This window comes from Eurosta solidaginis, chromosome 4 (genome assembly GCF_040869045.1).
Source record: "Eurosta solidaginis isolate ZX-2024a chromosome 4, ASM4086904v1, whole genome shotgun sequence".
In the NCBI taxonomy this organism is placed as follows: domain Eukaryota; kingdom Metazoa; phylum Arthropoda; class Insecta; order Diptera; family Tephritidae; genus Eurosta; species Eurosta solidaginis.
This window is the reverse complement of record NC_090322.1, coordinates 155977402-155993501: the sequence shown is the minus strand read 5'-3', so window position 1 is coordinate 155993501 and position 16100 is coordinate 155977402. Positions and strand designations below refer to the sequence as shown.

Sequence of the window (16100 nt, the reverse complement as noted above, 5' to 3'; positions counted from 1 at the left end):
TGCCCGCTCCCTTTTAAAACACTCATTAACACCTTTCATTTGATACCCATATCGTACAAACTAATTCTAGAGTCATCCCTGGTCCACCTTTATGGCGATGTCTCGAAAAGGCGTCCACCTATAGAACTTAGGCTCACTCCCTTTTAAAATACTCATTAACACCTTTCATTTGATACCCATATCGTACAAACAAATTCTAGAGTCCCCCTGGTCCACCTTTATGGCGATGTCTCGAAAAGGCGTCCAGCTATAGAACTTAGGCCCACTCCCTTTTAAAATACTCATTAACACCTTTCATTTGATACCCATATCGTACAAACAAATTCTAGAGTCACCCCTGGTCCACCTTTATGGCGATATCTCGAAAAGGCGTCCACCTATAGAACTTAGGCCCACTCCCTTTTAAAATACTCATTAACACCTTTCATTTGATACCCATATCGTACAAACAAATTCTAGAATCACCCCTGGTCCACCTTTATGGCGATATCTCGAAAAGGCGTCCAGCTATAGAACTTAGGCCCACTCCCTTTTAAAATACTCATTAACACCTTTCATTTGATACCCATATCGTACAAACAAATTCTAGAGTCCCCCTGGTTCACCTTTATGGCGATATCTCGAAAAGGCGTCCACCCATAGAACTAAGGTCCACTCCCTTTTAAAATACTCATTAACACCTTTCGTTTGATACCCATATTGTACAAAAGCATTCTAGAGTCACCCCTCGTCCACGTTTATGGCGATATCCCGAAAAGGCGCCCACCCATAGAACTAAGGCCCATTCCCTTTTAAAATACTTATTAACATCTTTCGTTTGATACCCATATTGTACAAAAGCGTTCTAGAGTCACCCCTCGTCCACGTTTATGGCGATATCCCGAAAAGGCGCCCACCCATAGAACTAAGGCCCATTCCCTTTTAAAATACTTCTTTCATTTGATACCCATATTGTACAAAAGCATTCTAGAGTCAACCCTGGTTCACCTTTATAACGATATTCCGAAAAGGCGTCCACCTATAGAACTAAGGCCCACTCCCTTTTAAAATACTCATTAACACCTTTCATTTGATACCCATATCGTACAAACAAATTCTAGAGTCCCCCTGGTCCACCTTTATGGCGATATCTCGAAAAGGCGTCCAGCTATAGAACTTAGGCCCACTCCCATTTAAAATACTCATTAACACATTTCATTTGATACCCATATCGTACAAACAAATTCTAGAGTCACCCCTGGTCCACCTTTATGACGATATCTCGAAAAGGCGTCCACCTATAGAACTTAGGCTCACTCCCTTTTAAAATACTCATTAACACCTTTCATTTGATACCCATATCGTACAAGCAAATTCTAGAGTCCCCCTGGTCCACCTTTATGGCGATGTCTCGAAAAGGCGTCCAGCTATAGAACTTAGGCCCACTCCCTTTTAAAATACTCATTAACACATTTCATTTGATACCCATATCGTACCAACAAATTCTAGAGTCACCCCTGGTCCACCTTTATGACGATATCTCGAAAAGGCGTCCACCTATTGAACTTAGGCTCACTCCCTTTTAAAATACTCATTAACACCTTTCATTTGATACCCATATCGTACAAACAAATTCTAGAGTCCCCCTGGTCCACCTTTATGGCGATATCTCGAAAAGGCGTCCAGCTATAGAACTTAGGCCCCACATTTCATTTGATACCCATATCGTACAAACAAATTCTAGAGTCACCCCTGGTCCACCTTTATGACGATATCTCGAAAAGGCGTCCACCTATAGAACTAAGGCCCACTCCCTTTTAAAATACTCATTACCACCTTTCATTTGATACCCATATCGTACAAACAAATTCTAGAGTCCCCCTGGTCCACCTTTATGGCGATATCTCGAAAAGGCGTCCAGCTATAGAACTTAGGCCCCACATTTCATTTGATACCCATATCGTACAAACAAATTCTAGAGTCACCCCTGGTCCACCTTTATGACGATATCTCGAAAAGGCGTCCACCTATAGAACTTAGGCTCACTCCCTTTTAAAATACTCATTAACACCTTTCATTTGATACCCATATCGTACAAACAAATTCTAGAGTCCCCCTGGTCCACCTTTATGGCGATGTCTCGAAAAGGCGTCCAGCTATAGAACTTAGGCCCACTCCCTTTTAAAATACTCATTAACACCTTTCATTTGATACCCATATCGTACAAACAAATTCTAGAGTCACCCCTGGTCCACCTTTATGGCGATATCTCGAAAAGGCGTCCACCTATAGAACTTAGGCTCACTCCCTTTTAAAATACTCATTAACACCTTTCATTTGATACCCATATCGTACAAGCAAATTCTAGAGTCCCCCTGGTCCACCTTTATGGCGATATCTCGAAAAGGCGTCCAGCTATAGAACTTAGGCCCAATCCCTTTTAAAATACTTCTTTCATTTGATACCCATATTGTACAAAAGCGTTCTAGAGTCAACCCTGGTTCACCTTTATAACGATATTCCGAAAAGGCGTCCACCTATAGAACTAAGGCCCACTCCCTTTTAAAATACTCATTAACACCTTTCATTTGATACCCATATCGTACAAACAAATTCTAGAGTCCCCCTGGTCCACTTTTGTGGCGATATCTCGAAAAGGCGTCCACCCATAGAACTAAGGCCCACTCCCTTTTAAAATACTTCTTTCATTTGATACCCGTATTGTACAAAAGCATTCTAGAGTCAACCCTGGTTCACCTTTATAACGATATTCCGAAAAGGCGTCCACCTATAGAACTAAGGCCAACTCCCTTTTAAAATACTCATTAACACCTTTCATTTGATACCCATATCGTACAAACAAATTCTAGAGTCCCCCTGGTCCACCTTTATGGCGATATCTCGAAAAGGCGTCCAGCTATAGAACTTAGGCCCACTCCCTTTTAAAATACTCATTAACACATTTCATTTGATACCCATATCGTACCAACAAATTCTAGAGTCACACCTGGTCCACCTTTATGACGATATCTCGAAAAGGCGTCCACCTATAGAACTTAGGCTCACTCCCTTTTAAAATACTCATTAACACCTTTCATTTGATACCCATATCGTACAAACAAATTCTAGAGTCCCCCTGGTCCACCTTTATGGCGATATCTCGAAAAGGCGTCCAGCTATAGAACTTAGGCCCCACATTTCATTTGATACCCATATCGTACAAACAAATTCTAGAGTCACCCCTGGTCCACCTTTATGACGATATCTCGAAAAGGCGTCCACCTATAGAACTAAGGCCCACTCCCTTTTAAAATACTTATTACCACCTTTCATTTGATACCCATATCGTACAAACAAATTCTAGAGTCCCCCACTTTCTAGACTCAACCCTGGTTCACCTTTATAACGATATTCCGAAAAGGCGTCCACCTATAGAACTAAGGCCCACTCCCTTTTAAAATACTCATTAACACCTTTCATTTGATACCCATATCGTACAAACAAATTCTAGAGTCACCCCTGGTCCACCTTTATGACGATATCTCGAAAAGGCGTCCACCTATAGAACTTAGGCTCACCCCCTTTTAAAATACTCATTAACACCTTTCGTTTGACACCCATATTGTACAAAAGCATTCTAGAGTCACCCCTCGTCCACGTTTATGGCGATATCCCGAAAAGGCGCCCACCCATAGAACTAAGGTCCATTCCCTTTTAAAATACTTATTGACATCTTTCGTTTGATACCCATATTGTACAAAATCATTCTAGAGTCACCCCTCGTCCACGTTTATGGCGATATCCCGAAAAGGCGCCCACCCATAGAACTAAGACCCATTCCCTTTTAAAATACTTCTTTCATTTGATACCCATATTGTACAAAAGCATTCTAGAGTCAACCCTGGTTCACCTTTATAACGATATTCCGAAAAGGCGTCCACCTATAGAACTAAGGCCCACTCCCTTTTAAAATACTCACTAACACCTTTCATTTGATACCCATATCGTACAAACAAATTCTAGAGTCCCCCTGGTCCACCTTTATGGCGATATCTCGAAAAGGCGTCCAGCTATAGAACTTAGGCCCACTCCCTTTTAAAATACTCATTAACACATTTCATTTGATACCCATATCGTACAAACAAATTCTAGAGTCACCCCTGGTCCACCTTTATGACGATATCTCGAAAAGGCGTCCACCTATAGAACTTAGGCTCACTCCCTTTTAAAATACTCATTAACACCTTTCATTTGATACCCATATCGTACAAACAAATTCTAGAGTCCCCCTGGTCCACCTTTATGGCGAAATCTGGAAGGCGTCCAGCTATAGAACTTAGGCCCAATCCCTTTTAAAATACTCATTAACACCTTTCATTTGATACCCATATCTTACAAACAAATTCTAGAGTCAGCCCTGGTCCACCGTTATGGCGATATCCCTAAATGGCTTCCATCTATAGAACTTAGGCCCACTCCCTTTTAAGATACTCATTAACACCTTTCATTTGATACCCATATCGTACAAACAAATTCTAGAGTCACCCCTGGTCCACTTTTATGGCGATATCTCGAAAAGGCGTCCACCTATAGAACTTAGGCTCACTCCCTTTTAAAATACTCATTAACACCTTTCGTTTGATACCCATATCGTACAAACAAATTCTAGAGTCACCCCTGGTCCACCTTTATGGCGATATCTCGAAAAGGCGTCCACCTATAGAACTTAGGCTCACTCCCTTTTAAAATACTCATTAACACCTTTCGTTTGATACCCATATCGTACAAACAAATTATAGAGTCACCCCTGGTCCACCTTTATGGCGATATCTCGAAAAGGCGTCCACCTATAGAACTTAGGCTCACTCCCTTTTAAAATACTCATTAACACCTTTCGTTTGATACCCATATCGTACAAACAAATTCTAGAGTCACCCCTGGTCCACCTTTATGGCGAAATCTGGAAAAGGCGTCCAGCTATAGAACTTAGGCCCAATCCCTTTTAAAATACTCATTAACACCTTTCATTTGATACCCATATCGTACAAACAAATTCTAGAGTCACCCCTGGTCCACCTTTATGGCGATATCCCGAAAAGGCGCCCACCCATAGAACTAAGACCCATTCCCTTTTAAAATACTTCTTTCATTTGATACCCATATTGTACAAAAGCATTCTAGAGTCAACCCTGGTTCACCTTTATAACGATATTCCGAAAAGGCGTCCACCTATAGAACTAAGGCCCACTCCCTTTTAAAATACTCACTAACACCTTTCATTTGATACCCATATCGTACAAACAAATTCTAGAGTCCCCCTGGTCCACCTTTATGGCGATATCTCGAAAAGGCGTCCAGCTATAGAACTTAGGCCCACTCCCTTTTAAAATACTCATTAACACATTTCATTTGATACCCATATCGTACAAACAAATTCTAGAGTCACCCCTGGTCCACCTTTATGGCGATATCTCGAAAAGGCGTCCACCTATAGAACTTAGGCTCACTCCCTTTTAAAATACTCATTAACACCTTTCGTTTGATACCCATATCGTACAAACAAATTCTAGAGTCACCCCTGGTCCACCTTTATGGCGATATCTCGAAAAGGCGTCCACCTATAGAACTTAGGCTCACTCCCTTTTAAAATACTCATTAACACCTTTCGTTTGATACCCATATCGTACAAACAAATTCTAGAGTCCCCCTGGTCCACCTTTATGGCGAAATCTGGAAAAGGCGTCCAGCTATAGAACTTAGGCCCAATCCCTTTTAAAATACTCATTAACACCTTTCATTTGATACCCATATCTTACAAACAAATTCTAGAGTCAGCCCTGGTCCACCGTTATGGCGATATCCCTAAATGGCTTCCATCTATAGAACTTAGGCCCACTCCCTTTTAAGATACTCATTAACACCTTTCATTTGATACCCATATCGTACAAACAAATTCTAGAGTCACCCCTGGTCCACTTTTATGGCGATATCTCGAAAAGGCGTCCAGCTATAGAACTTAGGCCCACTCCCTTTTAAAATACTCATTAACACCTTTCATTTGATACCCATATCGTACAAACAAATTCTAGAGTCACCCCTGGTCCACCTTTATGCCGATATCTCGAAAAGGCGTCCACCTATAGAACTTAGGCTCACTCCCTTTTAAAATACTCATTAACACCTTTCGTTTGATACCCATATCGTACAAACAAATTATAGAGTCACCCCTGGTCCACCTTTATGGCGATATCTCGAAAAGGCGTCCACCTATAGAACTTAGGCTCACTCCCTTTTAAAATACTCATTAACACCTTTCGTTTGATACCCATATCGTACAAACAAATTCTAGAGTCACCCTGGTCCACCTTTATGGCGATATCTCGAAAAGGCGTCCACCTATAGAACTTAGGCTCACTCCCTTTTAAAATACTCATTAACACCTTTCGTTTGATACCCATATCGTACAAACAAATTCAAGAGTCACCCCTGGTCCACCTTTATGGCGATATCTCGAAAAGGCGTCCAGCTATAGAACTTAGGCCCAGTCCCTTTTAAAATACTCATTAACACCTTTCATTTGATACCCATATCGTACAAACAAATTCTAGAGTCCCCCTGGTCCACCTTTATGGCGATATCTCGAAAAGGCGTCCAGCTATAGAACTTAGGCCCAATCCCTTTTAAAACACTCATTAACACCTTTCATTTGATACCCATATCGTACAAACGCATTCTAGAGTCAACCCTGATCCACCTTTATGGCTATATCCCTAAATGGCGTCCACCTATAGAACTATGGCGCACTCCCTCATAAAATACTCTTTAATGTCTTTCATTTGATACACATGTCATACAAACACATTCCAGGGTTTCCCTCGGTTCATTTGCCTACATGGTTATTTTCCCTTATGTTGTCACCATAGCTCTCAACTGAGTATGCAATGTTCGGTTACACCCGAACTTAGCCTTCCTTACTTGTTTGCTCAAAAGAGCGTTTTAAGTACAATCAACCATTTTTATAAGTAAGCCATTTATTTATACTAGTAATTTGCCTACTGTTACCACATATTTCTACTTAGCCTGTAAGATTTTGTATTGTAATTGGCTTAATAAATAAACACTGAAATACTAAATACATATGATTCACCAAGCAGGAAAAGTGGGGACAAATTTTCTAAGACCATGTGCAAAGACTGACATAGTGGCGTATACCTGTGAAGAGAGAAGACTTAAGCGCATACTAATTGGACACTGCCTTCTGGCGTCACATGCTTATAAATTATCTTCGTCTCTAACAGCAGATGTAGAATGTACGAGCTGCAGGAAGAAACAGTTGTGCACGTTGTGTGTTCGTGTCCTTCATTCGCCAGGTCAAGTTTTCAGATATTAGGAATGGCAGAGTTGTCAAGTCTCGAGGCAGCAGTTAAGAAATGTCTTAGAAAACTTCTAATATTGCCAAGAGGACGTAGTTATTCTATAACATAAGTCCTGGCACCTGATTGGGGTTCTTTAGTTTGGTCGTCGAACAAATTCTGGTATTACAATAGACACGGTACAAGTACAATCTAACCTTACCTTACATAAACTTTTTTGTGTGTTAAGTAACTTATCATTGAGCTAAAAACGTGAAATTCCACAGATAGTTTAACACACTGAGGAAATGCAACAAAAGTAGAAAAAAATTCCGTTAGGTGGCGCACGGATCGAAATAATTAAATAAAAATTTGGAAATATGGAATTTTCGGATTGATTTTTAAGTTACTTCTAATTGAGCAACAAACGTGAAACTTCATATATAGGTTAAGACACCGTGACAAAGGAACAAAAGGGAAAAAATTCCGTTAGGCGGCACACGGATCGAAATAATTAGATGAGAACTTGGAAATTTGAAACCGGCTTTTACGCAACTTCTCGATGAGCTAAAGACTTGAAATTTCAAACTTAATTCAGAGGCCGATGACATTCTAAAACATAATACAATAAGTTTCGATAGGGGCCGCACGAATTGAGATATTAAGAAAAATCGTACGGAACAGGAGGAATCTTGCGATAAATTTTCAAGAGACTTCCCATTGAGCTAAAATATTAGAACTTCATCCACATACTCACATGACATATATGAACAACTTTCATGTAGCTTAAAAACCAATATAGCTTGACGTATTTTTCTGACGTTTCTATAAAAATATACAAAATAAATAACACAAATTTTAAACTTATTTTAGGGTTGTGTATTTGCCAATTTAGGTATTGCTGAAAACCATAGGATATACAATACTTTTTGTAATATTATTTGTAGTATAAATAAAAAGATTTTTCGAAGAGCCAACTCTGGAGCAGGCTACGTATAATTGGCCATAGGTGAAACATGAGTTGGTATGTAATTTGGCAGTCGTTGAAGATATCATGATGAAATTTGGCAGGAACCTTACTACTATTACTATATATGTGCTAAATAAAAATTGAAAAAAAAATTTTTAAAAGTCAAATTTTAACAAAAAATTTAATATCTTTACTGCATATAAGTAAATTAAGTCAACATTCAACTCCAGTAATGATATGATGCAACAAAATACAAAAATAAAAGAAAATTTCAAAATGGGCGTGGCTCCGCCCATTTTCATTTAGTTTGTCTAGAATACTTTTAATGCCATAAGTCGAACAAAAATTTACCAATCCTTCTTAAATTTGGTAGGGGCATAGACTCTATGACGGTAACTGTTTTCTGTGAAACTGGACGAAATCGGTTGAAGCCACTCCCAGTTTTTATACACAATCCACCGTCTTTCCTTCCGCTCGGCCGTTAACACGATAACTTGAGCAAAAACCGATATATCTTTACTAAACTTAGTCCACGTACTTATCTGAACTCACTTTATCTTGGTATAAAAAATGGCCGAAATCCGACTATAACCATGCCCACTTCTTCGATATCGAAAATTACGAAAAATGAAAAAAATGCCATAATTCTATACCAAATACGAAAAAAGGGATGAAACATGGTAATTTGATTGGTTTATTGACGCAAAATATAACTTTAGAAAAAACTTTGTAAAATGGGTGTGACACCTACCATATTAAGTAGAATAAAATGAAAACTTCTACAGGGCGAAATCAACAGCCCTTGGAATCTTGGCAGGAATACTGTTCGTGGTATTGCATATATAAATAAATTAGCAGTACCCGACAGATGATTTTCTGGATCACCCTGGTCCACATTTTGGTCGATATCGCGAAAACGCCTTCACATATACATCTAAGGGCCACTCGCTTTTAAAACCCTCATTAATACCTTTAATTTGATACCCATAGCGTACAAACATATTCTAGAGACACCCCTGGCCCACCCTAATAGCGATATCTCGAAAAGGCGTCCACCTATAGAACTAAGGATTACTCCCTTTTAAAATACTCATTACCACCTTTCATTTGATACCCATATCGTACAAACACATTCTAGAGCAGGGTTGAGTCATTTTGAAATGAAACAAATCAAAATAAAAAATAAAAAATTATTCATCATTTTAAATTTTTTGATTGATGAATAAAAAGTTATTTTTTATTCAAGCATTTCTTGAATAATGAATAACATTTTCTCGTTATTCAAAATATTCTAATTGATGATAAACGCCCATTCTTATTTTTGCAAATTTTGAATAAAGAGTTGAGTTATTATTCATTATTTACAAAATATGGAATAACAATAAAATGTTAGTTTTTATTCAGTTATCCAAAAATAAAAAAATAAACCATCGAGATGCCCTGAAAATATACCCATATGCGCAACCAGTTCCCGTGTAGTTCTGAAGCTTCTTAGGGTAATATTGAGATGATTTTGGGGAGTATTCGCGGGGTTTTTTGGGGGCCGTTTGGGTGTAATTTCTGGGACACTTTGGCATGGTTTAGGGGAGTACCTCGGGGTCCTCCCGGGGTCATTCCGTGACCTTTTTGGGACTCCCTCGGGGTCATTCCGGGATGATTTTGGGGACTCCCTCGGGGTCATTTCGGGGTCATATCGGGATGGTTTTGGGGAGTCCCTGGGGGTCATTTGGGGTCATTCCGGGATGATTTTGAGGACTCCCTCGGGGTCATTTGGGGATGGTTTTCGGGAGTCCCTGGGGGTCATTTGGGGTCATTCCGGGATCTTTTTGGGGACTCCCTCGGGGTCATTTGGGGGTCATTCCGGGATGATTTTGGGGACTCCCTCGGGGTCATTTGGGGGTCATTTCGGGATGGTTTTGGGGAGTCCCTAGTGGTCATTTGGGGTAATTACGGGATCTTTTTGGGGACTCCATCGGGGTCATTTGGGGGTCATTCGTGGGTCATTCCGGAATGATTTTGGGGACTCCCTCGGGGTCATTTGGGGGTCATTCCGGGATGATTTTGGGGACTCCCTCGGGATAATTTCGGGGTCATTTGGGGATGGTTTTGGTGAGTCCCTCGGGGTCATTTGGGGGTCATTCCGGGATGATTTTGGGGACTCCCTCGGGGTCATTTCGGGGTCATTTGGGGATGGTTTTGGGGACTCCCTCGGGGTCATTCGTGGGTCATTCCGGGATGTTTTTGGGGAGTCCCTCGGGGTCATTTGGGGGTCATTCCGGGATGATTTTGGGGACTCCCTCGGGGTCATTTGGGGATGGTTTTGGGGAGTCACTAGGGGTCATTTGGGGTCATTCCGGGATCTTTTTGGGGACTCCCTCGAGGTCATTTCGGGGTCATTTCGGGATGGTTTTCGGGACTCCCTGGGGGTCATTTCGGGGTCATTAGGGGTCATTTCGGGATGATTTTGGGGACTCCCTCGGGGTAATTTGGGGGCCATTTCGGTATGGTCTTGGGGAATCCCTCCGGGTCATTTGGGGATGGTTTTGGGGACACCCTCGGGGTCATTTTTGATAATTTCGGGATCAGTTCGGAACCCTTCCGGGATCGTGGAATCAACACGACATTAATATAGGCCCTTTTTATTTGCAGTAATTTTATATATACATACAAACATATGTGCATATATACATTTTACTTAAGATGATAAAAATAAAAAACTGCGAAGTAAATAGCAACAGTGGTATCGATCTTACACAGTAAAGTACTAAACTACAATAAAGTACGTAAGAACGTCTGTAATTACAAAGATAGGTAGATTTTCATTTATTTATATATTTTTTTGAGAATGGTTGTACATATGAGATATAGACATATGGCAAATATGTATGTAAAGAAATATACTTTAGTTGGTTATCAAATTTTTTTAATATTAAAACAAATATGTACCTACATATTTATACCGAATACAAAGTTTTCATTGATTGAATAATGAGGGAGTACCTATTGCCTATACTGCTCTCTTTTATTTCTGATTGCTTTTATTATTTACGCTCATGCCAGTTTAGCGCCAATTTTTCGAACTATTACATTTAGCAAGAACGCGTATTTCAAAGTTATAGTCCTTAAGCCTATTATACCGAGGTAAGTTGTGCATTGTTGCGTATGAAAAAAACCTCTCTACCGCTGCTGAAGAAGGCAGCGGGGTGTTGTATTTAAGGAAAATTTTTTTCACAACCGGATAAACATCCACTGCTAAAAGATTGTTCGTTACAGGTTCGTGTAAATATTTTTTTACCTGAAGTTGCGCTCCAGTGTTACTGAATATATCAAGTTCACTATAGGTAGTACTGGAGATGTTACCGAAATCAAAAAACTCATCTACCTTGTTCGGTGTATTTGTCGTTGACAACACTACGGCTTCCGCATCCGTTGCAGCAGTCATCACCACTGAGTAAACTTTTTTCTGTGCTTCAATCGAGAGGCAACCTAGCCACTGAGTTTTGAATTGCGGATGAATTACAGCTGCAATAGCTGCCCATTTTCCGCAATCCTCAACTTCGAAAAGGTCCCTAAAGCGGTGCTCCACTCTTTCAATCAAATAATCGACAGCATCATTGCAAAAGGTTGTTCCGACGTTTGTTTTGACTGCTAACAACTTTCTGCGCAGTGTTATGACACACGGCAACAAATACCCATAGCTGCAGTTTTTCTCACCTTGCAGTTTATTCAAGGTATCAATAAGGGGTCGTGTGCAGTTCAAATAGTCTTCTAAATATTTAAAATCACTATCCTGCATGGTGTTTGTTATTCCCACCGCCTCACTGAAAGTAATAATGTCGTCGCGTAGCGAAACAATCAATGCTAAACTATCGAACAAAGAGTTCCACCTAACACATATTGGCTTTGTCAGAGGTTTTCCAAGATATTCTATCATTATTTCTCTCTTCTTCGGGGAGCGTAACAAAGACCACAGAACCTGACAGCGGTTAATCGTTTCACTATGTTGGGAAGACAAAGTGGCTGACTGCTTTATGAAGGAAGTAAAATCAGTGGAGGCAATTAAATTAATCGTATGACTGGCGCATCTCATATGCACCGAAAGCGATGGCTTTGGTCGGAACTGATGAGGTTCATCCTCGGGTAAGGCTGGTTCAGCATCGAATGGTATTTGGGATGATGCATTATTGCCGACATATGGATCAATTGTATCATCGTCTTCGTCATCATCGGACATAAAATCAGTAGCGCCTTCTGCAAAATTAAGTTTAAAATGAAAAAGATTAATAAATGTTCCGAAATGTGATTTCTTTTGAGAAACTCAGCAAACTCGAATAGGGTCTATACACGCTGAGTCTCACTCGCGAGCCATTCGTGTACGTGTTACATCCACGACAAAACCAAAGGGTTTTTGATTTGATTTATTCATCTATTACGGGGCAAAAATCACATAATAAGATTATAAAGGTAAAATTAAAATAATAGCAAAGGGTTAGTGATTTCGCAGATTTTTATAGTCTTTCAAAAAACATGAAAACACCATGTTTATTCTATTTAAAAACTTTCGAGTTCCATATATGGAACCGCGAAAACGACATACATTTTATTTCAATCAAACCAACAGTTTATGCAGTATTCTTAGACTTATGGGAGAAATAAAGCACAATTCAGAATCGAATCATAAAACTTTGCAAAATATGTGAATAATGAAAAATTGCTTTGGTGAGATAGCAACGCTTAAAGTATCACATCACAGTGATGGGAACGATTTTCAAATCGGGTCAGAAGTACGAAAGTTATATCAAAATTAGTATGTTAGGTATATAGCTTAATGTATTTACATAATTTTACAAAATGGGTAAGTTTAAACATTATATCAAAACTGAGACAAAATACTGGCTTTTCATTGAGGTATTTTGCAACCTTTGAAACCATTATATGGCGGGTTTGGGCAAAGGAGATGTTTAATGTGGTGAATCGTTTTTGTAGTGGAACGCAAGTTTTTTTGAATAGAATAAACATAGTGTTTTCATGTTTTTTTAATGACTATAGATTTGCGAAGTCTCAACCCTTTGCAATTTTTTTTAAATTTACCTTCATAATCTAACTCTGTGAGTATCTCAATGAAATAAATGATTTACAGATTAACATTTAACAATTACTGTCGCACCCTGAATGCTTATAGTTCTAAAAGGTTTCGAATGCAACGCGGCAGTTCTAAGTTGGTTTTTAACGAGCAACTTATTACATAAACTTTGTGTATTGTTGCAACGCATGCTTATTTTAGTTAGCCAAAAATATGCTTTAGTCAGGCTGTCGTCGTGTGTAGATCCTACATTAAATCAAACACACACCATTCAGTCTGGGTCTCTTGCTCCCCCGTCACTCTTTTGTCGTAACACTCTTTCCAATTAAACAACTAACGATACCTTTTTACTTTTACTTTTTTCTTTCTTCACTATCTTTCACTACTTTCTATTTTTGTCCTTCTCACATTTTTCTATCTCGTACTTTATCCCGATTTCCTTCTCACACCCCCACTCCTCTACACCAAATATATACAGCCCTTTGAATCGAATTTAGCCTTTTCCTATGGAAGGGCGTGACTCGGCCTACTTTTTCAAAATATATTTCAGACTATAGTGTGTCGAGTGATCACAAGAACGCTTATAAAAGAAAAACACACAAACATACATACACACGCTCATTTCTATTTTCATGTTAAAAATATTTACCGTCATGCGTCAGAAGAGGAATTTTAATTCCAAACTCATTAAAAGCCTTCACAAAACTCGACCCGTTGTCTGTTACTGTTGAAACTAACTTTTTGCTGTCCAAGCTAAATGACAAATGAATTTCGTGAAGAAGCTCAGCAATTCTGTCGTAAGTATGAGTTCCTGAAAATCTTCGACACGCAATAGCAGCTGATTTTATTGTAAAAGTTTTGGAATCAATCTGAAAGGGAATTTCATAAATAGCATAGTGTTGAAATCGCTTTAATTTTCTGAAATTTTACCCAATGGGCAGTAACTCCCAAAAATCGCCTGGTACTAGTCGACCAAACATCAGCCGTTGTACAAACGTAATCAGCATTTTTTAATATGGTACGAAGTTCATCCATATTTTCAATAAATCTGGTTTGTATGTGCTTTCCCAAGGTTCTTCTAGATAAGTGCTTCATATGCGCACTTTCATCTTTTGATAAAATATCTGTGAACAATAATTAAATAAAAAGTATTTAACACTCAGTATGAGTGAATTAAAGTGGGTTGGTGTCGAAGTTCTGTATGTACAAAATTCTGTATTGCAAAATTATGTATTAAAATATAATGCTAACAATGTTAAAGAGGTCATGCATTCATAATTCCGGAAGTCGAAACACCGGAAATCAATATTATGGAAGTCAATATTCTGGAAAAAGCTAATCCAACACCGTCTGCGCCATGCACAGTAATTCTGCGTTGAACACCTTTCTGCATAGACGGCCTTCGGCCGCGCTTATAAAAAATAACCCTGGGCTACGCCATGCCAAGTCCGGGTGTGTGGTATGTCCTTCTGAGTATGACGAAAATCACAAAACTTGAATAAAGCAGAATTTTTCGCATTAGACATGCAGAATTTTGAAAAAGCAGAATTTTAAAAAGCAGAATTTTAGAAAGGAGAATTTTAAAAAGCAGAATTTTAAAAAAGCAGAATTTTGTTCAAGCAGAATTTTTTTGCAATTTACAGAATTTTGTCACCCAGAATTTTGTAATACAGAATAATGACACGCTCCCAACTAAAGTTATTCACCATCTATTAATTTTCTGAATGACGGCATTTCAACTGTGGAAAGGGGACTCATACTTTCGAGCACATAGGTAACAACATTGTCTTCATATTTTTTCTGACGGCTCGAACGGTTCAATTTTTTTATAGCACCAGATGTACTTGTTCTCCAGCTTTTCCCGTTTTTTCTGCACATAAGGCGTATATTGATTTTCATAAGCTTCTGTGTGCACTCTCTAGAAGAAAACATGCAAATTAAAACAAATTTTTTTCGTATTACGCAGATATCGAAGTTATGTCACTTGAGACTTATGTCATACGGCTATCTTCAGCGGTTGATAGAGACGCAGGATGAGACCGTTATTGTACCTTTAAAATCAGGTGATCGAGTCTATTTGTTATTTTGCTGTCTATACTTAAGATGTCACCCTTGTCTTATCTGTAGTGGAACAAACAAGAGGGCAAAAGGGAAAGGATATGGAACTTCTACTGAGGAACTTCTAATGTTTTTTTTTACCAGAATGGGAACCGAAATATAAAATATAACCGATAAACAAATGATTTTATGTATAATGCCCTGAGCCGCTAAAAAGTATTAAAGATAATACCTGCTGGTACCAACAAACAACATTCCACTATAAAATTTGAAAATCCTGATTGTAGCTTAGATACTTCTTTACAAATGTGCAAATCCTGGATAACGGACGCGACATTGGCACGTAGGTTTAAATCTGCATAAAAGGGAGCATAAGCAGCGCATTGAATATATATTAAAATATTTAGATAGATAAACATTTTGTGGACTTTAAAAATTTAAAATACTTATACATATACGACGTCGCGACAAGAAATAGAAGTCATTTTTTAAAGCTTGTGAAAGTATGCAAACAGTTATTAAAAGTTTCAGTTTTGTTCGTAGAGTAAACCGATATAAACTTATAGGACATTATTTGAATCAACCTATGAAAGCGGGTTTACCTACGCCAATAAAATATCCTACTTGAATTTTCCAGAAAAAAATTATTTCATTTTTT

The 16100-nt window shown here is 38.8% G+C and overlaps 2 protein-coding genes across 5 annotated transcripts in view; one reads left to right on the top strand and one right to left on the bottom strand.

The window, feature by feature from the left end:
* The window catches only part of LOC137250526 (allatostatin-A receptor-like), a 361545-nt gene that overhangs the window by 240410 nt on the left and 105035 nt on the right, over positions 1-16100 (top strand). The gene's annotated exons all lie outside the window — the stretch shown is intronic.
* Positions 11286-15205, bottom strand: LOC137250525 (uncharacterized). The gene is made up of 4 exons (XM_067783482.1): positions 15091-15205; positions 14315-14508; positions 14034-14253; positions 11286-12552 (listed from the first exon to the last, which is right to left on the bottom strand). Exons 1-4 carry the CDS (start codon positions 15140-15142, stop codon positions 11363-11365), a joined length of 1656 nt encoding a protein of 551 aa, XP_067639583.1. The 5' UTR covers positions 15143-15205; the 3' UTR covers positions 11286-11362.

Coding starts and splice junctions, on each gene's coding strand:
- LOC137250525 (XM_067783482.1), bottom strand. CDS start 15,142: ATGAGTCCCCTTTCCACAGTTGAAATGCCGTCATTCAGAAAATTAATA. Junction 14,509..15,090: donor ATTCAGAAAATTAATAGATG/GTGAATAACTTT, acceptor TATTGTTCACAG/ATATTTTATCAAAAGATGAA. Junction 14,254..14,314: donor TGGGAGTTACTGCCCATTGG/GTAAAATTTCAG, acceptor ATTCCCTTTCAG/ATTGATTCCAAAACTTTTAC.